This window comes from Apteryx mantelli, chromosome 9 (genome assembly GCF_036417845.1).
Source record: "Apteryx mantelli isolate bAptMan1 chromosome 9, bAptMan1.hap1, whole genome shotgun sequence".
NCBI lineage: Eukaryota > Metazoa > Chordata > Aves > Apterygiformes > Apterygidae > Apteryx > Apteryx mantelli.
In genome coordinates this window covers 31,927,453-31,951,461 of record NC_089986.1, presented here as the reverse complement: position 1 = coordinate 31,951,461, position 24,009 = coordinate 31,927,453, and the positions used below count along the sequence as shown (strand labels likewise).

General features: G+C 38.4%; 1 protein-coding gene across 1 annotated transcript in view; it reads right to left on the bottom strand.

The window, feature by feature from the left end:
* Positions 1–1,286: 1,286 nt before the first annotated feature.
* Positions 1,287–24,009, bottom strand: part of RYK (receptor like tyrosine kinase) — a 62,575-nt gene continuing 39,852 nt past the window's right edge. The window contains exons 10-15 of the mRNA XM_067302126.1: positions 15,544–15,613; positions 13,680–13,812; positions 11,803–11,912; positions 7,846–8,005; positions 3,271–3,407; positions 1,287–2,365 (exon numbers count right to left, since the gene is read on the bottom strand). Coding sequence (XP_067158227.1) covers positions 2,254–2,365; positions 3,271–3,407; positions 7,846–8,005; positions 11,803–11,912; positions 13,680–13,812; positions 15,544–15,613 — 722 coding nt within the window. The 3' untranslated portion in view covers positions 1,287–2,253. The remainder of the gene's footprint in view (positions 2,366–3,270; positions 3,408–7,845; positions 8,006–11,802; positions 11,913–13,679; positions 13,813–15,543; positions 15,614–24,009) is intronic.

The following is a 24,009-nucleotide window of genomic DNA, read 5'->3' as shown; positions in this document are numbered from 1 at the left end:
ACGTGTGTGGGTGTGTGCATGCACACACCCACACACGTGTGTCACTACCACAGTGTGCTCAGTGAAGCATATACTGCCCTGCAAAATACATACTATACGAATACCATTTTCATTCTGAGCTGTTTTCTAATCTCAAGTAAATCTTACAGCTATGGCCTCTGTGGATCTCATCATAAAACCGATTTGGAGAGGAATAATTCTGCCACTGAGAGTTTTAACAACCAAGTCATCATAAACAAGTATCAACATTGGATTTTTCTGTGTCAGAAAGGAAAAAGACCACAAAAGTCCACACAATCAAAAAACTTACTGTTATTATCAAACTGAATAGCTCCAAAGCAAGCCAAATGAAAGCTGGTTCAGTTTGCTCAAGCAAACACAGACCATCATAACGTGCCCAAACTTGAGCTATGATATTAATTAGCAGGACAATTTCATTCCAAAATAAAGCAAGACTTGCTTCTGTAGCCACAGATAAGTGACACCTATGTAGGGATAAGAAAGGTCCTGTATTTTGAGGGACACTGCATTTTAGCTCGGCAATGCCTGGGAGACTGAGGGCACAGAACAGGTTGCACAGAATCCTGCCTTGTGTGATACTAATGAGAAAGGATTTTCTTCAACAAGGTATAGCTTTCAGAACTATGAGAAGAGCAAAAGCTGCACTAGTTCATCTGCACAAAACAGCCAGATCCAATCACTTTTACTTGCAGACCAAAGTCTTCTAAAAAGCAGTGGTCTCTAAGGAGCCTGTGGGGGCAATGCTCCCAGGCATGCGGTTGCCCAGACGCTCTAGGTTACAGGTGCTATATTCTAAAGATGGGGTGGAAACAAAAGGCAAATCCTTACATTTCACATTGTGCTAAGGTGCAACCTGTCTCATGGTGCCTACAAGCTCTGTAGAGGATGCAATCTACAGTACAGGATGCAATCTACAGTACATGTGGAGAACTGAAAGTTATCTGTTATTTCTATGCTAAGGTAAGAATTCTCAGATAATCTGAGACTGAATCAATGGACTTCCATCCATTTTCCTGAAATCCCTTGTTCATTCCTGTTAGTTAATGTTAAACTCAAAATAACTTGGGGTGGAATGGAAACTTGGGGTGGAATGGAAATTTGTGATAAAGAAGGTAGCAGGACAATATATTAAGTCTCAGAGACTAGTTATGCAGGGATGGAAGCAATCCTTCTTGTCTTCATGCCAACTCCACCCCAACAACAACAAACAACCTGCACATTCAATACACAGGTCAAGGTGAGGGACCAAGCTTTCACATTAGGTGTAAATAGAAAAACATTCTTTACTCTGCCAGGTGTCTTTACAAATATATATTTATATATTTAAGCCCATTTCAGGCTATAAAAGCCCATAAAAACAACCAGTACCTTTTCAAAAAGAGAAACTGCAATCCAGAAGTCTGCGGTGAAAGACTCCCACATAAGGGCTGCTTCGGCGCTTCTCTGAAGGCCTCTATTTAGCACATAGAACCATCTTAAATCACATCAGCCTTTTATCTACAAGGAAGGGCAACATTTTTTCCCCACCTTTACCACTCTCTGTATGAGGTAAACTGGAATCACTTTTACATAATCTCTTACTGCTTTAAAAAGAGGATATTGCATCTTGAAGACCAGCTCTTCAAAAAACCATTCATGAATGAGAGGAAAAAAAAAAATGCCGCTTGTGGATCCAACCACAATGTGCTGTTGTCTCAAAATAGAAAAAGTTGATACTAAAAAGCTATTCCAGATACATACAAGAAAAAACACTAGAGCTGGTCATAAAGATTCAGTTTCAACATTTTTAAAAAGCAGGGAGTTTTCTGCAATATGTTTTTTGCATTAATCTCCCCTATCCTCATTTTCCTACCAGCTCCGTATACCCTTCAAAACAAACAAACAAAAAAAAACAAAAAACCCCCAAACCCCCCATGTCTGCTGTAACAGTGCAAAGTCCATCCAAATCATGTGTTCAGATTCACTATCACTATACTTTAAAAAACCTGCTGGCAAATAAAAAGGTCTTGATTTAACTTAGCAAAAGTGATATCTAGAAAATATTCAACATCAAGAGGTCTTAAAAAAACTTCAGGCTACTAAAGCATTCTAAGGCACAGTGTTTCGGAAGAAGTGCTTTCTCCCTTTGGTGTTGCTTTATACACATCACGTGTGCAAGTCCAAGTGATGCATGGAACTGGAAATGTATGCCATCTCTTCTCCTAATTACTGAATTCAATCTTTTCTGGAGTTTCAGACGTAGGCTCCCAATGCTGCATGAAATTCAGTTAGACATTGCACCAGCTGCTGAAACTTGGGTCTTTCTTCAGGATCTAGGGCCCAACAGCAGGCCATCACAGCAAACCTGCAGGACAAAGATATGTGGAAGACATAAGAACATACACTAGGCAACCACAGCCCCAAACCTAAAAGTGAGAAACATTTGCCACTAGAAAACCTGCTGACGAGAGAGAGAGAGAGAGAGAGAGAGAGAGAGAGAGAGAGAGATAGAAAACTCTATCTTCTGACATGCTAGGCTGAACAACTCTTTCAGAAGACAGACAGCTAGAAGGATCAATAAATGTGCTATGACTGGAGGTGCTGGTTTGATTTAGGATACAACCTGTCAAAAATAATCCAGGAGGATGCAATACATAATTCAACAGAAATGGAAGTATTTTCAAAGCATAGTTTAAAGTGCTTCTGTGGTAGGTTTAAAGAAAGGGCAACTGGAAGAACATGTGAGGTAGAAGGCAGTGCCTGTGCTCTTACATTCTCCCGTATCTCTTAAGATTCTGAATATGTACCTCAAATGTTGCTATTTGAATTCCATTTCACACAATATTTCTTCCTTTAGTCTTAAGACAACTGAAATTCCTTCTACCTATAAAGCCTAGTGGCTTCTTACTCTATAGTTCCACAAAAAAATAAGCTGGATTAAAAAAACAAACAAAAAAGCCCCTTTGCCTCCTTCCTTCCTCCCATCCTGCTGATTATCCCCATCTCACCCAAGTCTCAGAATAAGGAGAAGAGCTGGGTGAGGATTAAGTGAAACTCAACACCACCAAAAAACATTTAATTTTAGCTTGCGTGAGTTCCTTAATGCAGGTCACTGTGAAGCCACACACATACTCATTTAGGGTCAGTGTAAAGGCAAAACAAACTGGCAGGGGGAAGGCAGACCCAGCTGGCTCTCTCACTGACAAGGTTGGCTTAATAAGCCGGTTACAAAATAGACATTTTTCCCTCCCTTGGTAAACACACACTTACAGTTCATCAGGGCAGTTGATTGGCTGAGCGATTCTGTATCCATCCTTTAGATAAGCAGCCATCTCAAAGGGATCAATATCGACATATGGAGTCTGTCCTAAAGTCATCAGCTCCCACAGTGTTACTCCAAAGGCCCACTAAAAAGAAATCGTGTGCAGCACCATGTTAACAGCACACACCAGACTGAGAGCTCCTTCAGACATTGTACAAAATTAGTCACGAGCACTCAAAACAAAACAGTTCTATATTCAGAGTGAGAAAGTTTCACATAAATGCAGCATATATCCAAGTTCAAGTAAAAGTATTGCCATGTTGAATAGGGGCAGTTAAGAAACACAGAACAGATGTTAAGATGAACTAAAATAGGAAACTTAGTGCACTAAGATTTTAAGTGCTAAAAAACATATTTACTCTATTTTTCCAGTCTGACATTTCTAAACGCTTAACAGATCTAAGAAACACCAATTTTTTTTTAAAAAAATTAACACTTATAATATTATAACTCTTCAAAACATTATTCCTCAAGAATTCTTCAAATTCTTCAAGAAAGGTCCAAGAAATTTGAAGGTTCAGAGGAGCAGACTGTATCAAACCATCATTCTTCTAAATCAAGTTATCTGTACTAATACACTCAGAAGGAGGACTCCCAAGAAAAACAAAGATTTAATCTAAGTAAACCTGACAGCTGGATGAGCGTTCAACACATTGTTCAGCTGACATCCCTGCTAGGAGAAGCTTAAAAAGATGAAGATCAAACTATCACTTCAAGCACAAGCACAGTGTAAGTAAAATGATTTACTAGCTTTTATCAAGAGTCCAAAGTGACAAAACAGATGATGCTGATAGTGCATGGTGATGACTCACAGCTTAAATTACAAGTGCTGCAACCATCATGGTATATTAAAAATTGGCAGTGCTGCCTTCTGTGCAAGGATTGGATTTATCAACGAGAGGCTTATTTGGGGAAGGGGTGGTCTACTAAGGGATGTTGCCATTGGGCACTGATGAGAAGCTCAGAGCTAAAGAAAGGCAGGGGCACAGATTAAGCCCCCTTCTGAACAGCCATCTGTTAGTAGTGTGGAAAGGCACAGGAGGACATCCTTTTTATTTTTGCCAGTTTAGATAAATGAGACAGGCAGTATTGCACCTAGAGCACCAGAATAAAAGGCAATTCAAGCAAAGCTACTTTAAGAACGTAGTTATTTTTAATTCCATAAGCAACTGCATGTAAATGACAAAAATGAACAGAGCTTCATATCTATGTGGGAGGGGAGCAGAATGAAAATTCAGCAGGAATTATGTTTTGTTTTTCCATGTTTCAGCTGACTAACATAACTGTTGGCAGTGGAGGAACACATTAGAAGTCTCTCGAGCCAGCAAAAAGACACTACGGAAATGCATCCAAAAAGCAAGGCTAGAACACAGGCTAATTGCATTTTAACAGACAGTAGCTAAAATGTTTGTAACAGATTTCATCACTGATTACAAGTTACATGCAAGTGATAATTAGATTTGTTCTGAATGAGCAGACAAAAACATATTCCTACATATTTACAAAGAGTCTCCAGCTAAACATAATTATATTTAGGGTGGATAATGCTTTCTGTGCCCAGAAAAACTGTTCATTTTTGCATGTTATAAAACTCAAATAGCTATGCATAAAAAAGTTAAGAATATGAATTGCTTATTAGAAACTGAATTGCAATTATCCCTATATAATGCAAAACAGAAGTTTTGCATTCCAGCTTTTTTTTTTTTTGTCTGACAGCAACAAGTAAAGATAAAGAGCACAGAATCTACATGCATCTTGAAACTTGCTTACCTTCTGCTCCGATTCACTTATTGGACAGCCTTCAGCCTAGAAGGCACCTTCATAACTGTAATTCATATTCCTGAGAACAAGGGTCTAATTCCATCAATGCCAGGAAATGCAGTAACCCATGCTGCTCGTTTTCAGTTTGATAAAACGAGTCTTTGAAGACAGGGGAAATTTAACTCCCATGCAAGATGTCCAACAGCAGAATTTAGACCAGTAAGTACCATGTCCAAGTGATGAGCAGTGATGGTACACAATTTTTTCCATAGTGCATTATATTTGAAGCTGAATGTTTAGCGTCTACTCTAAGACATACAGTTGCATGTTAAAGTTGTCTGGAATATATGGTGACTCACACATGAAACTGAGGTGCCTTCATCCTACTAAAATTCTACATTTCACTGTCAGTGTTATATAAGCTCTTATTTCCATGTCCAATCTTCACAAACAGTGAATACTTTCATATTCCAGATTTAAAAAGATAAGAAATCAATATACTAGTAGTATATTGTATTATAATACATATAATTGTATTATAATAGTATAGTATTATAAAATGTGCTGTTATAACTAACTTTTATTTACTGTTCTGTCTTCAAGTTTGTTACGACAAAAACCCTACTTTTCCAATAAGTGCAGAAGTATTCCTTAGCAGAGTTGACACCTTCCTTCCTCACCCCCTCAGCCTGTACATTAGTACAGAAACCATGGCAATGAGGAAAAAAAACCAGACAACTTCATTCAAGCAAGAGATGTACAAACACAACTAGAATTTTTCAGAAGTTTTCTAAACAATTACATTTTATGAAGTTACAATCTCTGGATGTAGTCACCTTAAGGCAAACATCATTACAAAAGAAAACACCCCCACAGCAGGAAAACAGTTCATATGGACAAGTACTTCATCATTAATTAGTGCTCAAATTCCTGCAGGTTTATCTTCAAGGACAACCTCCTAAAAGCACAAAACCAGTCCATTCTAATGTGCAGGAAGTCCAGCAAGCATGGTAGAAGGCCAGCATTGATGTTTTGACTAAGCTCAGACACTAAAAAGTAAGGAAACAGAAGGTGGGAAGCAGGAGATGGCTACCTGAGAGGAATATATTGATACTGCCTAAGTGTATAGGGATGGAGTTCAGAAAACCAAAGCTCAGAAGAGTTAAAACCTATCAAGAAATGTAAAGGGCTTCTCTAAGTTCATCACCAAGGCTAAGGAAAACATAGGCCTAAGGTTCAACAGGGCAGTGGAGCTAATAACCAGGGATATGGAAGAGGCTGAGGTACCCAATGCCTTCTTGGTCTCTGCTTTTACTGGGAAGGTTTGCCCTCTGGCTTGTGAGGTCCCTGACTTACTAGCAGAGTGTGTGGGACTGAGGCACCACCCTAACTCTGTTATTCTCTGCTGTGGGTACACTTAAGCCAACTGGACACACACAAGTCTATTTGAACAGACCGGATGCATTCAAGAGTGCGGAGGGAGCAGGCCAAAGTCATTGCAGTGCTGCTCTCTATCATCTTTGAAAGGTCACAGCAACTGGAGGAGGCTCCTGACAACTGGGAAAAAAAGCACTCGATTCAAGGAAGAGGATTCAGGGAACTACAGGCCAGGCGGTCTAACATCAGCTACTGATTATATTATGGAGCAAATTATCCTGCAAGCCATTTCCATGCACACAAAGTATAAGGTGACTGGGAACAGCCAGTATGGACTTTATCCAGGGCAAATCGTGCCCGACTAACCTGACTACCTTCTTCAATGAGAAAATGGTCTCAGTGGACACAGGGAGGGGAATGGATGTTCAGCTTGACTTTAGCAAAGCCCTTGACATCGTCTTCCATAGAAACCTTATAGCCAAGCTGGTGAGATGTTGACAGTAAATTGGCTGGACCGCCGGACTCAAATTGGTGTGATCAGCAGTAGTAGTCCAACTAGCAGCTGGTTACTAGTGGCATCGCTCTGGAATACTGTTTAATGTCTTTATTAACAACCTGACAAAGTGCACTCAGGAATTTTGTGTATGATACCAAATTGGGCAGAGTGGTTGATAGGCTGGAGGACTTAGCTTCTTCAGAAGGACCTCAAGAAGCTGAAGAAATGGGCTAACAGGAACCTCAAAGTTCAACAAAAGCAAATGCAAAATCCTGCATCTGGGATGGAATAATCCCATGCAACAGGGCAGGCCAGGGCTGACTGGTTAGAAAGCAGCTTTGCAGAAAATGACCTGGGGGTCCTGGTGGACAAGTTGAACATGCATCAGCAGTGTGCCCTTGCAATAAAGAAAGCCAGCTGAATTCTGGGCTGTATTAGTATGAGTATAGTCAGCAGGTCAAGGGAAGTGATTCTTCCTCTCTTTTCCCTACTTGTGAGATTGCATCTGAAATACTGTGTCCAGTTTGGGGCTGCCCAGTACAAGAGTAACACTGACAATTTCATCTGTTTATCCCAAATTCAAAGCCATTCTCCTATGGGAGATTGGAGGAAGTGTTCAAGAATCATTCATTCAAGGAGGAAATGTTCAAGAACCAGTACCTGCTTGACATTTAAGCCATCTATCACAAGAGTGGCAGCAAGCATTGAAAGCAGGCGTACAGCTGCTTTTCTGTACAAGTCACCATTCTATGCAATTCACCATTCATTCAATTCACCATTCTATTCAATGCCATTATTCTCAAATTGCTGAAAAAAGGTTTTAAGAGGGAAGAAAAAAAACAAACAAACAACAAGATACCTTTACAAAAAGTAAATAAGAAAAACTTACCACATCACTAGCACTGGAAAATTCATTGTTAACCAGGCTTTCAAGAGCCATCCATCGAACTGGTCTGTTTTCATTATCGCCCAGGCAATGGTAATCCATAGGAAATAGGTCTCGCGATAGCGCATTGTCTGTAATCTTAACCTGAAGTGCATCATCAATGCTAATTTAAAAGAACAGGAAGTATTTAGCAAACTTGGCATTACAGTTTGAGAAAATGTTTATGTTCCACCTTAAGTTTCATACTCAGGACTTTATTGGGGAATGCTAATCACACTATCAACATTTCAAAGTGTTAGCATTCTTCTAGATCAAGGCATGCTTATTCTGTGGTTATTGAATATTATCTAAGAAGGTATTTATTCTGTGTTAACAGACAAGCACTAGAAAAATCAGAAGTCTTAGGTTAAGTAAAATTAAACATTTACAAGTGCAGAAAAGTACAGTTAAAGCAAACAAACAACTCCCTTAAATTATTCATGTTCCCTTGGAGATCCCCTTTTCAATCCATTAAACAAATATTTAGCTATAGCACTCCTGTAGCAATGATGATCTAAAGAGCTAGTGATATCTTATTAAAGCAACTTCTATCATTTGTGGCCTGAAAGCTTGTCTTTAATCAAACATCATTTGCTCTAATAAGGTATCATTTGTTCACACAAATACTGCCTCAACAAAAGAAATTCATTTTGATTGCTGTCATATATAGGATACTAGCTAAGTGAAACTTACTTTCAATTGACAAAAGATACCTCAAAAAGCACAAAAGCCCTTAGCAGGTATTTACAGATTAAACTTGCCAACTTTTTGTTTAATTTCTCTGGAATGTTAGTCTATGCTCTTTTAAATAAATAAAACAACTAACAAAATTCAGTGTTCCCAAACATCTGACTCCAGAATATGGTTAAGATGTTGGCTTTAACACCTTGTGACAAAAATATACAAAAATATATATATTTGTATAAACACACCACTGTTTGCTGTCTTTTGACTTTGTCAAGTATTTCTTTATTGTGATGAGGAAAATTTCAAAAGAAATGCTTGATTTGTGTTTTCTGCTTCCTTATCTCATAGACCTTCTTATTTATCCCATTCCTACTCACTTTCAATTCTGTCCATTGCCCTCAAAATTTATAGAGTAGGATATTTCCTTATCTGGTCACTCTTTTAAGAGAAGCAAATGAAATTCAGAGAAGTTCCTAAAGGTCTACAAACAAATACAATACAAAGGGTAACTTTCCATTCTAGCTGGGCCTGACTGTACCGCAGGCATTTGAGACTGGAAGTATTTTCCCCTTAACAAATCTGCAAAGTCTACTGCAATCCTGGCTGCCTACCTGAAGCTGGCACACATATACATAGGCCTGATACACTTCATACCAACTTCTCTCAGCCTGTCACCTCACAGAGGTATTGCCAGGAACACACCTGGGAAGCAAAGGGGTACACAAAGTACTTCAAAAAACCTTGGCAACCGGTAACCTACTTCTATCTAAAATCTATGGCTAACCCAAGAATTCTTGAAAGGGTGAACTAATCAGTAGATACTTAACTCATGTCTGAATTTCCTTTGGAGAAGAAAGCGCCAGGTACTCTGTGAATCATGATTTTTGTTGCCAGCACTCACGATCACATGTATAGCAGCTCAAAAAGAGGCTGAACTTTGAAGCCCAGAAGGGTAGAGTCAAGCTGTCAGAACTTCTGACCCATCGCACATGAAGAGCATGAGGTAATTAATTCACTGTACTAAAATGAGAGCTTGCCACATAGTTGTTTCCCTGAAGCGCTACTTATGATCTTTGTCTCCTGTGGTACAACTTCTCCAACATATTAAGCAGAAAGGAAGCAAATGGGAATTAAGAAAAGAGTATCCTAAGGAACGCTATCAGACTCAGCTTCCTTATGCAACCCCATAGCTAGGAAAGATTCTGCTAGACTGGCTCAAAGGTGCATGTTCAAAAGCACAAAGGATGGCTTCAGTGCAGATTTCACTGCTTCCTCTGTCTCAATGTTTGCTGCGTCAACGGTATTCAATGCTAGTGGTGCATATATGATTGGTGCTGTAGTTAAATAAATATATCAGAACAAGCGTGAACACTCAAGTGTCTCTCAGCCCTTTTTCTTACCCCCTTTGGATGCAACATCTTGCATTACTGGCTCTTATTGGGACACCTGAACTGGGCCAAAAATTGCATCCGAGAGAACTAAGTGATTTTGTAAAAAGAGGCATGAGGGACAGGAGTTGCAGGAATGGTGATCCCCAAGACAACTGAGGGGCTAGGCAGAGAAGTTGGTCCAAGTTTCAGGAGCAGGACCTGACCTACAGTTTACTATTAATTGCTGAAACAGACATTCAGAGGTCTCTAACAGACACCAGAAGCATGGTTCTAAGGCAGACCACACACTAGAAGTGCACACTGGTAGACTGTAAGCAAAGTCCACAAAAAGTGCAAAGATAGAAATTGGGCTTTCAACAACTTCAAGGATTGTGGGAGAGCAACCAAAGTAAATCCCCAAATCAAAAGGAGGTACAACATGGTGGTTCAACAGCTGTTTGTTGAAGATACTGGAGGGACAAATGCCCGCGGATCCCAGCAATGTTTCCAAGGATACACTGAAAAAGATGTTGGCAAATACATGTATGGAAAAAAATAAACAATCAAGAAGGTGGCAAAAAGCTGAAAGAGATGAAAGAGAAAGCTACTTTGAGACAGAACCTAGTTTATCAATAAGGATTTCACAAAACAACAGATGTAAGAATAAAGCAAAGTGAGTAGACCATGAGGCATTTTAATTTATTGCAGGAAGATAAGCATTGTAACCGGAAGAATGAACGATATGAATCAGTCGTCCTATGACAATGTATTGCTTCACAAATGAAATTTATGGTAAAGCAGAGATCATTATAAATCAAAAATCACCTCTAATACCGAATTTCAGGTTAAGACCGTATAATTATAAGTAGTTCAGTTACTTCATTAAAAAGTATTTCATTGACTGATAGAACTCTGGGGTACAAGACCAGCTCCTGTCAATGTCCTTTGCAGCAGACTGCATTTTTCTACTTTCCTTTCATTGCTAGTTCATTAATAGATCAGTGCATGTCTTCACTTTTTATTTTGGGGGAAGGAGAGAAGAGAATAAAGGTGCAAAAGGGGAAGGAAAAGTCTTTCTCCTCAAGTTAGGAACATGATTTGCAGGCTTCAAGAAATTGTTTTGAATTCTGAAAAGTTACTGTGGTACTTGAATTCTGCAATTACTTGTAGATCTCATAAGATGAAGCTCATGGACTAACCTTCCCTTTTGGTATTTTCAGGTGCTTAGGTATGTATAGACTGAACCCTGTATTTTCTATATTTCTCCTTGTTAGGTATTAACCCAGGTGGAGCAAGAGCACAGTTGGCAAGCTCTGAATGATTTGGTTTATAAAAAACCCCACCAAATTCATAAAACAACCTCTATATATTTTGAGGGTACATTCTGTTCAAAAGATGGTCTCAAAACCTACTTTGGCATTCCTACCATTTAAGTAGTGCATGCATATCTACCCATCATTTGATAACTAAGAAATTTACTAGATAAAAATGCCTAATGGCTTTGATAAGAAAAAAAACTGGAAAATAATAATTTCATATAAAAATCTATCCACTGGTAAATTGCAGAAGATATTCCAAGTTTCCATTAAAGCTTAAGGAGTCATGTAAGTCAAATGGGTCTTCAAAAATGTTCTGTGTTCTGCTTTCTTAAAAACCAAGCATACTGGTTCACCTCCATGTACAGGAAAACAACTCTAATGACAAGACTACTACTTTTTTGGAAGAAAAGGAAAACCAAAACAACAAACCAAAAACAGTAGCATGTCTTGAAGTAGAGATTGGGTCAATTAGAGGAAGTCCATCTTAGCCCTAGCTAGCAAAGGAATGCTTTCTGCCCGATGACCCTACCCCATTTAGTACTTACACACAGTTTCTAGCAGCCAGGTCTTTGTGAATGACTTCCCGTCTGGCCAAATAACTCATTCCACAGGCAATCTGAATAGCCATATGTACAAGATCCTGCTGGGAAATTGCCTACAAGAGCACAGAAGAACAGTCATCGCAATACTGCAGGAGGAGGCTGAACATTTCCAACTTACACCTTCCTCACTGCTAGACAGCTTTTCGTTTGATTAGTGGTGAACGTAGGCAAAAATCGGAAATTTTACCTTCTTACCACACTTTTCACTTCCTGTTTCTCTGAAAACCAATACATTTTCAGTTAGAGCACAAAAAGCAGCCCATATTTTCATTGATTATAGCTGAAAACTAGTATCAAAGGCTGTTGCTCCATCTGCTTTTACAATTCAACAGTCATTCATCCATACATACATATCTGTGCGTGCACATGTGTTACATATATCTCAAATCCTTGTAGATATCTATACTGCACTTTTCAAATTCTACAGTGCTCCAGAAATTCCAATATGTAAGGGGACATACTGAAGTTGCAAGTCTCGGAGTAAAATAAACCAAACACTGAATTAGAACAATAATATGCTGGTTTGTTAACAGATTGTTAATAAGGAGAAGAAACAGATTTTATTTCAGAAGACCAAGAAATTTGCTCTGCATATTTGTAGAAAGGCTCCATCTTAGAATAAATCAAGTCGTGAAATGTCTCATTTTTTGATAGTTAAGGAAGTACAGTCATAGCTTGTTATTAAAAAGTAATCAGGGTAATAACATTTTACGATTGACATAGTATCTTATATAGATTTTATTTGGAAAATCGGTAGCAACTCCTGTTTGACGTAATACAGATTACAAACGCCTTTCCTGTTTAAATTCTTGGAGAAGAGAGTGCATTGCACAGAGATTTATAACTAAGATTAAGCAGCAGAAGAGGTAATCAAAGTTGAAAGAACCTAGCAGTTTATCGGCCCTGTAAATTAACAAGGAGGTAGGCAGTCACTGGTAGCTTGAAATCGGGTACCTAACAGGGACAGATGCTGACCTCAGCAAGCCAGATTTCACTTTGTGTTTGCTTTAGCCTAAAGACAAAAGCCAAATCAAGGTGAAGCTGAAGAAAAGACAAGGCAATCATAAGAAGGATAGTTATACTGTACAGATACATCCATGTGTAAATACTGTTATTCAGATTTCCTTTTTTCCTGTTTTTATATTGACTTTGCAGTTAGAGCTGTCAAGGCATTTTTAGAAGAATGTGGTCACCTAATGTTTTTTCCTTCCCACTTCTCATGAAATAGATGCAGCAGCTTTCACTGAAAACAGTGAACAGTTACAAACTCTATAGAGCACCCCAGCAGGAAAATCTGGGGAGAACACTCCCTTCAGTCTCTAAAGCTAAATGAATTCAACTATTTTGCCTATGAAAATATACAGCAACACCTTAGAAATTTATTACTAAAGTGTCTTCTGCTTAATATAAAACAATTTAACTAAGAACAGCGGTACATTAAGGGATAATCTATTAAGTATAAAGAAATCAAGGTGAATTTAAATTTGTCCAAACACAGTTCTCCCCTATGTATTGTAACTTAAATCCATGATCATATATTATTTCCTCTATTTTTTTTTAAACATATTGATGCATCAGCTACTACCCTGATCAGAGTTTAAATCAACCTCATGGCCTCTCAATAGTTGTCATACATGCAGCTAAGAGCATGTATGAATCAAGATAAATACTTGCTAGGAAACCTGCTTGCCAGTTGTTTCATTGTTGAGACAGGAAAGCTGAACACTGCAGCTATTTCTTTTAAGTTGCATACATAAATGAGAAACTAAGTCTTCCGCGTTAAATCTGAGTGGTCAGGAAGTTAGATTTCTTGAGTTTACCTGAGGATTGTTGGCCTCCACCAACTTGCACTGTCGCAAGAAAAGTTTAAGGTTCCCCCAATTCATGTATGGCAGCAGCACCATTGGTTTCTCTCCCTCTTCTATACAGACATGAGTAATAGGTAGCAGATTCCTGGAAGACAGGGACAAAGATTCCCAGTTTTATAAAGTTGAAATCTGACAAAAATCTTCTTGATCCCTAAACACACTAACTAAAAATGACTCAATACTGAAGAGAAAAGCATTAATCTTGCATTAGGAGATGCAGAACACAAGGTCTCCACATAACTGAAGTTTTTAATATGTATATATGAAGTCTATAAATAAAAAAGCAGACATTTGGATCTTTTCCCATTAGGAAGAAACCCCCAAATTTTTCACTTGGTCCAAAAGAGATGGAATAAAATTTTGTGAATAATGTCACTCTTTAAATGCAACTGTAAATATAAAATATCTTGTTCCATTACAGAGCAGTCTTGAAGAAGAAGAAAAAAAAGGCAAACAACAACAAAAGATGCTTTATTTTGTTCCATTGAAAATGCCAGTACAAAAATATTTAGTTTTGAGCCAGCTTAATATTAAATTGCACCTTAAATGCAGAAGTATCTCATAGGAGTTTTAATACAGATGTTTCATTCCTCTTCATGGGCCGGATAACTCCCATACTGCACTGTTTATAAACATCTTCCAGTGGTATCAAAACATAAACTTGCATGAACTTGTATCAAACTACAAATAGCTTCAATTTTCTCCTGAAACATTTTAATTTTTAAGAAACTGTCTTCTACTGAAAGCACATTAGCAAGTTTTCGATGAGTTCCAGTGATTTTTAAAATGGAACACTGAAGTTCCATGTTCTCATAAAAAGAGCAATCCTGTCTTTTAGACAGGGTCTTAAGTATAATAATTCTTAGAAAAACAACTTTAACATGCTCTGTAGAACTCATTACTTCTGTCTGAGCTATTTTCATCTCCTTCACATTACTAGTAAAAAGAAGATTAATTACCAGTCCAGGGACTTGAAAAGCAGTACGGGTTTCTTTTTATCTGCATCCTTGCTAGTAATTAAAATCTTTAAGGCCATTTTCAGCCCTTAATTCAAGCTGCCAAACTGCCATTAATTCGAGCAGTTTGGCGCATTGATTTAAAAACTTAAGCCATCACCCCAGAAATCATGCAAGTAATTCTTTAGGAATAAATCCTATCAGAGATGTTATGATACCACACAAGGACAGTACATGAGTGCTGAGTCCTAGAAAGGATTTCCTTGTCTCTGTGTAGGACAGTACCTAATCATAGTACTCTATGTTACGTTATGTGCAATACAAGACAGACTGGTGAACTGGCTAAACAGATAGTCAGCCTGCATATAAGCTTACTCTGCTCATCATCAGTAAGAACCCACCACATTTAACAACTAGCCAGCACCAGAACCAACGTAAGCTAACAAGCGCCTGCAGCACCTTCTTCTGCAATAACTGAGAATTAAGAGTAAACACAGAAAAAGAATATCCACCCATATTGTACTGCTAGACCTGAAAGACCAAACTATACTTCCCCCATTTTTTCACATACTGATACCAATCAATTTTACTGACTGTGCAGCTATTAAAAAAAACAAACCATACCAACAAACCATAAGCACTCTTGTAGAAGGAAGCATATCTAGCAAGTATTTTGTTTTAAAGTGACACAAAAAAGGGCATTTTAAAAATCTTTTCAGCTATTTATGGCTTATAAAAAAAACTCAAAAAAATTTTCTGAATTCTGAAAAATCATTTCCCCCCTTTGTAGAAGCTTTAAATACCAGTATTTGAAGCTCACACAGATACAGTTTTGCTTATAAACACTGCTTATTGCTCACCTGTGATGAAGTCCTCTGAGTTTACAGCTTTCAGTCAGCATCATTGTCACCTGTACCTCTGAGGCTTGATCTAATAAAAAAAATTAAAGGAACTGTAGATATAACTCTGGAAACAAACCAACATATTAATTTAAATCTGGTCCAGATTTGCAAGTCAGTTTAGGTCATTTGAACACAAACAGAACTTACTTGCCTACTTTTCTAAAATGAATTTTAAAAAACCAAATGAGTCAGCCAAGCTCTGAGGCATCTTTCTGTTTAAACACATGGGGTGAAGGTGAAGAAGAAAAACAAAAACAAAAACACACACTCCAGATGCTGACAGACTGTATTTCTGACACTTCCTGACAACTTCTGGGCAGCCACAAACTGCCTGCCCTAGGCAGCATGGGTCACATCCTGCACACAAGCTGGGTGCTCCTGGAAGAGGGATACATGCCTCACATTTCCCAAAACCACAGAAGTGCAGAGAACACATCAATTAGCTGATGAATCACAACTATAAGCTTCTGCAGTTTACTTTCACATTAATGGAAACCATTTATTTCTAGATTCATTCACGTATTACTGTCTGCTTGAAATATTTGACTTTTGGTAACCTTAAATATGTTTGTGGTTTCCTCCCCACCTTTCAAAAAAAAAAAATCTGGCCATGGTAAAGAGTTATGAAAGTTGCTTTATCACATTTTTTTTTGTAGCCCCAATGCTGAGGTACCTTTGTCAGTCTATATCTATAATAGCTTAAACTGATATAAATCAGTACTGTCACAGTCCCACCCTCTTCATACCTGGGCGCATGCTTCTGTCCTTCCTTCATGCTAGGACTAGTGTTCATGCGTCTAGGCAACAAGCTCGTACAGCAAAGAGCCCAAATAAACTGATTGTTTTTCCTTGCTGCATTAGGATGAATTTACATATTACACGAACCAACATTTTACTGCCCAGGAAGGGATAGTGGGGAGAAGGAAAGGGAGAGCAAATAGAGAACTTACCTGCTCTTTTTCTTTCTTGGTGGTCTTGCCATCTCTTTCTTTTACCAGCTCTGACAACCCACTGGACCCTTTCCCAGTTCAACTCTTCCCTCCCCCCTACCCCCACAAAAAAATAAAAAAAAACCCACACATCTTTTTGCCGAATTAGAACAGTGAGTGTAGTCAGTGCAGATATGCACAAGGTAGGGAATGAAAGCATGAGGCCTGGAGAGAGAGCATGACCTCCCCCTCTTGGCAATAGCAAGCTATTAGATCGTTTCTAACTATAATACACAAATTCACATCCTTTAGCTTTCCAGGTTAGTCAATCTGTTGAAGTGGAAGCAGTTTCAGGCACAACACAGCTCCTGTCTAAGAAGGGTTCATTAAGAGAGAAAACACATAACTCAAGGACCTACGAGTCAGGAAACATCAGCTGGATTAAGATTTCTCTAAGCCAGGGAAAGGAATGATACACCAAGGCAAAAGTTACTCTGCTTCAGAGGCTATTTTACCATCTCGGCTCAGGAGGAAATAAAAAGGAGGCATGCCTTCCCAAAAGCATACAGCTGCAAAGGAAAGCAGGAGATGGGAAAAATGATGCTGTAATTAAGATACAGGTCCCAGCCAGAGGAACCAAATCCAGAATATGCTTAGAAACCCCTAACGAGCATCACTGTCTAGACTCTGCACAGGTTAGAAAGGCTAAGACCACCAGATCCTGAAACATGACACTCTGGATAAAGCCCAACTACGGAGGTACCATTAGATTAGTAACAATTATGTCTGCTTTGCATTATGGGATGCATCAAAACTGTGCATTTCCTTATATTTGATAATAAATCTGCTGGAGAGAGGAAGAAGGGGTTTGAAGACGTTCCTGCAATGCAGGAGGTCTCACCTAAACATTACTTAAATGTCTGGAGTTTGAACCCCAATACATAAAGGAATGAGAAAAAGAAGGTCCTACTGTGTGGCAGTAGCACTCAAGTGTTTTGTAAGTGGCACATCTGATACAAAGGAGATGGGTTTCAAAGGTGTGTGAACAAATAAAGAAATCCAAGATATCACATTAAGATGAAGTTATATAGGCATGAATGTCAGAACCATACAATGGTTATAAAGGGCAGGAAGAATTGAAGGTGAAAAAGCACATTACAAAAAAAAATTACAGGAACTGACAGGCTACTAGTTACAAAGCTTCAACTTTAGATGCATTAGCACTAGCACCCAAAAAAACAGCCTTTTCATCTCACAGAATTACAGAATGGTTGAGGTTGGAAGGGACCTCAGGAGATCATCTAGTCCAACCCCCCTGCTCAAGCAGGGTCACCTAGAGCACATTGTACAGGTGGGTTTTGAATATCTCCAGAAATAGAGACTCCACAACTTCTCTGGGCAAGCTGTTCCAGTGCTCTGTCACCCTCACAGTGAAGAAGTTTTTCCTCATGTTCAGATTGTGTTCCAGTTTGTGCCCGTTGCCTCGCGTCCTGTCGCTGGGCACCACTGAAAAGAGTCTGGCCCCATCCTCTTGACAACCTCCCTTAAGATATTTGTATACATTGATAAGATCCCCCCTCAGTCTTCTCTTCTTCAGGCTAAACAGGCCCAGCTCTCTCAGTCTTTCCTCATAAGAGAGATGTCCCAGTCCCATAATCATCTTTGTAGCCCTTCGCTGGACTTGCTCCAGTAGTGCCATGTGTCTCTTGTACTGCGGAGCCCAGAACAACTCAGACTATGATGAAGGGAGGAAAGACATTACTAGGTTTAAGTTTTAAAGTTGATCCATTTGGTTATATCAACTGGCTTATACTTGCTTATATACTCTTTGGTCCTGTGCTCAGTTAACTGGTTTGCTTTTAATTATAAGACCCATCTTGCAATAATCGAAAGCTCTGAATCAGAGATTATTTAAAACTGGTTTAAAATCTACAGAACAAGTTACTCTGGTTCAGACAACAAAACTATCCATCTTCTCATGGTAATATTGGTAGACAGTACAGTCTTCTGTCAATGTCTTTCCCCCTCCATCACACAGTTTGTTTTTCAGTAGACCATTGTTATGTTTCATTGTTTTCTTTCAGCTCAGAGATTATGTTTTAGTGGCTGAGCACCCAAAGGATGATTGACTCCTACTCAAGTATATACGGAAATCTAAATCTTATCTTGTGAAACAGTTCCAGTATCCACATTGTGTTTTCCTATCAGTATTATTTCCTTGTTTTCTGCATAGAAAAAAAAACAACCCTTAAAACACACCAACAAATTCAACACATTCAGAACAAAACAATAGCAGTAGAAGGCTAGTCCTCCTCTAGCTTATACCAGTGCCAATTTAGAAGAACCACATAACTCAATTATTGTAGTTTTGTACTAGCTAAAATTCAAAATAGAGTATAAATCACTTTGAAAGTTTAAGTGATTCTAGTCAAAAGGAAAAAAAAAAAACAAAAAAACCCCAAATCATGTTATTGCAACAGCCCCCACTGCAATTAATATTTCATTTCATAGCTATTTTCTTTAGTTACATGGCAAAGATTTAAGAGTGCATTAATTAAACTCTAAAAAAAAAAAAGATCAGATTTAAGAGATAATAAAGACTTCTGAGCATCTAACAGACAGGTCTGCAGAGATTAAGACAAAGGTGATTTTGGTAGTGAAACATTTAACTGTAGTGGGTGTTCACATGCAATCAACCTGACCATCTTGCACTGAAAACCCACATGAGCATTCTGTAAGTTCCACAGCACATGTGGCTTTTGACAACACAAATGTACAGTCCCAGAGCAGAGCAGGTGACAGTCCTGACCCAGCAGTTCTAGTCTGGTAAGACACTTACCAAGATATATAAAGGTGAATCCTATAGATATTTGTTTCCTGCCTGGGCCAAAATGTAATTCTGCACTTAAGCATTATATGTAACCACACACTCATATTAGTATTTTACTTACAAAATTCTTTGTGTAACCACACAGAATTAGACCTGTGGAATGAGCTAGTCAAACACAAAAGAAAGACTATAGACTTTTGAGGCTTGTATTTTCTGTACCAGATCTGTGAAGTGATTTGAGCATAGCCACACGTGTTACTGAAGCAGTACATCAGGGCAAAGGGGGAGAAATAACCTCCCACAGGGGCAGAAACTTCTTAAATTAGAATAGTAAAGTAAAGTCACAGCACAAAAGACCACAGTTTCCCATGTATTAGATTTATGCATGAGGAAGCATCCCCAAGTCAAGTCAAACACTCCAGGGCAAGGCAATGAGGCTCTTCAAAGCCCAGAAAAGCTAACTTGCTTTTGAGATATTAATGCTGTTTGCTAATTAAAAATATCAGTACTCAAGACGCCACTAAGTTACAGCACCATGATCACGAGCTAAGGTATGGCCATGTCAGTGCTTCTTAGCCCTGAAAAAGCACAATCTATTTACACAAGGCCATACATCAACAGATGAATAACTGAATAGCAGAGATTAGAAGAGACATCAAGAGTTAAGACAAAGATTTAAGAGCCAATAGTAATTCTGAAAGTCCAATTAGGACCAGAAATGCCCAACTTTCAGAAGGTGCTGAAAAACAAGACTATAAGCTATTAGAGATAGATGCAAACATATTCCAGAATTAACAAGATGCTTTTAAAGCACTAGTTTCATGCTTTCTGTGCCAAGGCCCTGACTGTGAAAGGCAACCCTATGGGACAGAGCAACATCAAAGCATCTAGAAATCCTAGCTTGTTATGGCTGCAACTATCTCACAATATTTCATTTGTATATAGCCTCACACAGTGGGGCTCCTGGCACTACCATCTTTATACAAGAGGCTAATCTCGCAATATTGCCGCACAACTCTGGCAAGCTGTTATATGCACTGAGACGCTTTCCTGGCAAAGCGTTCACAGGGAGAAAGAGCACCCATTTGATTTTTACATACTTCTAGAGGTCTATGTGCAAAACTGTATTTTAAATCTTCATTTATCGTTGTTCATCAGCCATATTAATCATCATGACACTCACATGAAACACCGCTGTCAAGTTTAAGAGGAGTTTTGCAACGACACTAACTCTGCAGCAGTTTGCTTCATAAGAGACTGGGCTTTAACAATTGCAGAACATCATGCTCTATATTCACTAGATGGTAGTATAACAAGAAGAGTCACTATTCCTCTACACCTCAAATTATCTACCAGAGATGAAAAGCAGCAATTTCCTGGATATTGCAGTGGGTTACCTGATTACCTGGACAGCTTTCAAGAACAACACTTTAGGTCAAATCGCAAAACACAGCATTATAACCAAAACTTCAGATTGTAGCACGGTCATTGAAATAAATTACTTCAGACAGAAAAAGCAGAATATTATTATAAACAAGACTGCCACAAGTTTCAAAATTCAAATAAGCCATTTGAGAGCCTACTATGGGCAGTAACACACAGCAATTCCTTTTAGAATTCTTAACATGAGTATCTCTGCAAACACTATAGCTAGGAAGTCTCAAGGCTTTCTATGAAGAAGTCTCATGACAGCAATATTTACAAAGATGATGTTTTACCTGAACCTGTTCTCACCTTTGGACCATTTGTAACATCTTGTTCCTGTGTGAACTTCCTTTTGTCTCATAATGCAAGCTTGCGCAGCAAGTTTTCCCCATCATCAAAACACTTACATAATCCATTTTCTACGTGGCTGCCTGTTTTCACAAGGCTTGTATTACTTTCATCTTTGAAACTTGTGGGTTTGCCACACTGTGACAAAGTCCACAAGCTCAAGTTATCAGAGGGAGAAAAGCACATGGGCACACACAATGATCACAGACTGTTTCGATATGAAACAAGGCTAGGCTATTTAAGCCCCAACCCTAGCACCAGAACTATGCTAGATTTTCAGTTTCAGGTTACAAACACTCCCAGCATCAACACATTCTTTGTAATTGCTCCCACTTCTACCTATTACAAAGTAGAAGTCAATCCCAGTGCAAAGAGGATACACACCTGAATACTGCTTTAACCCTTTTATGCAAGTCTTTGGTTTTGGAAGAAGTTCAAGGCTCAAAAATATCTTGAATCCAAGTCTCTCAAACATGACATTTCTAATGCTGTTAGCAGACATTTTTAGAACTTTCCTTCAATAGAAGGATGAACAGCTTAAGCAAGTTATAAGCTATGAATTAAATGAAAATGAATAAACACAGTCATGAGCTGATCTGCTTTTTCCAGAAGCAAGAGGAAGTACACGCACAAAAGTATTCACACTTTAAAGCCTCAAGAGAGCATAGCAGTTAGACAGTGACAAGTTACTGTGGAAGCCACCAGCACACCAGATCACTTTCAGCCTACCACTGAAGTGAAGAAAAGACTATACTCCTTTTTGGGTGCTCTATTGCATGTGCAAGTCTAGATAGCTACAGAGGCATTCATGTAATGGCTATACTTGCAAACATCAATGTCTATCCAATTTACAAAGCAGCTGTGCATCCTGCAGAATTCAAAAATGTCTGTATGTTAAGGCATACAATAAGGTAACCAGGTTACAAGATAAATCATCATGTTTATTCTCGTTAAAATCTCAATAGAGCAAGATTTCTGCTCCAATCTTAAAATCAAGGCTATTTTTATTGAAATCTTTGTTTCCATACTGCAACCACACAATCAAAATTATCTTCTAAAGCAAGGCAATTCAGAGTTTCAAAAAGGCAAAGCCAAATTTTTTCCTCTATAAAGACTGCTGTTGATCTCTCCAGATTGAATCTGATACTTTCTGGAAGTGATTCAACATAACACTGATAAAATAAAATGTTCTGTTTTTATTACATTGTAAACATACATACAAAACTAAGCCTTAGAAAAGGGCAGAGAAAGAAATACAGTTTGGGGATAGTGCTATATCCCTACATGATAACAATACTAGAATCCAAGCAGCAGAGGAAAACGGCCACAGTCCAAAGGTTCTTTGCTCAGTAATTCATTCAACTTAAAATAAAGCTGAAAGTAAAAATAAATGCAAGGTGAAACTGGGCAAGAGGCATAACTGATTTAATGTCGCAACATCTATCAACTGCCTGATAAGGGCAACAGCTAACAAAACTGAAATACAAGTAATGGTCTTAACTGTATGAAAATGAAAGTGTACTTGAAATGAAACAGTAAAACTTTTTTCCTGCAGAAGCATATGGAATAGCAAGTCTTTATATAAACAAGTGCAAATACCATATAATGGACTTTGGACATCATCCTCTGAGCACTGCTACTTGAATGTTTTTCTATATATTGTACTATTTAAAGTCTCTCAGTGAACCATGGTTATACGACAAATACAGTGCATTTTTAAACTAATTTTCAGAAATTTGCTCTTTTTCTCTAATTCTTTAAATTCAGGAATCCTTCTACAAAGAAACTTAAGAAAACTTAAATGAGACTAGAAGCATTTCTTATTTGAAGTTTTTGTCATGAACTTTCTTCAAAAGAAGCAGAATCCTGTACTCAGATTTTGGGAGGTTAAACACTTTTTAATTTACTTCAGGAGTGCATTGGTATGAATATTTAAAGCATATAAGGCACAAACTTGAAAATATCTTTAGTTAGGGCAGTGCTTTTAACAATGGACTGCCCATAATGATAAACTCAATGCAATTTAAGAACAGTACCTTGGGAAAAAGCTGTGTACACTCAAGGTTCCACAGTACTGTATCCCTAATACAAATAAGAAACCCTTCAAACTTTGTTAACACAAGATTTTTATACACACTTAACTCATCTAACTCTGCTTCTTGCTTTCCACCAATTTGCATGGTCTAGAGTTCTCTGGATCTTCTCTCCTACACTTCCTACATGTACTCAAGACCACCTAAAGGGTCACCAACTTACTTTCAGCTAGATCATAAATAATACAGACCAGACATCACACAAATGAAGGCAGTTAAAGGTCTGTAAGTCATGCTCAGTTAAGTCAGGCTTGTTTTTACATATGACCTGTCAGCCAGTCAGTCCAGTTTTGATTCATGATAAGAACTCCTCCTCCAAGTCTCCTCAGCACCTGAGATAACAAAACTCTTAAGATCAATCTTGATAGTAACCATACTAACGGCAGGAGTTTGATGCAAGATACTTTACTGCCTTAGTCATCTGTGATCACTTCAATAAAGCAGGGAGTGCAAGGTGCAAGTGTATCTGCCCCAGACAACTGAAATAAGCACATCTCCCTTCCCTTAAGGGAAGATTCCTGCTAGTTCAGATGCTTCTGGCTGATCCTGCAGCTCTTTAAGAGCAGTGATTGGAACTAGTATGGCTATCATTTTCAGTAAGTGGCTAAATATACACTCTCTTGATGACTACACAGAAAGGACCTCACAGGACATCTTCTGATACAGAATATCCATTGCAATGGCTCATCAAAATGACTCAGCTATTGGAAGGAAACATTTTTCCTCTGCCAGAAACAGGGCAATGAAGAATCTCTTTGAGACTTCACATCTGCAGGGCTTCCTCACATCTATAACACAG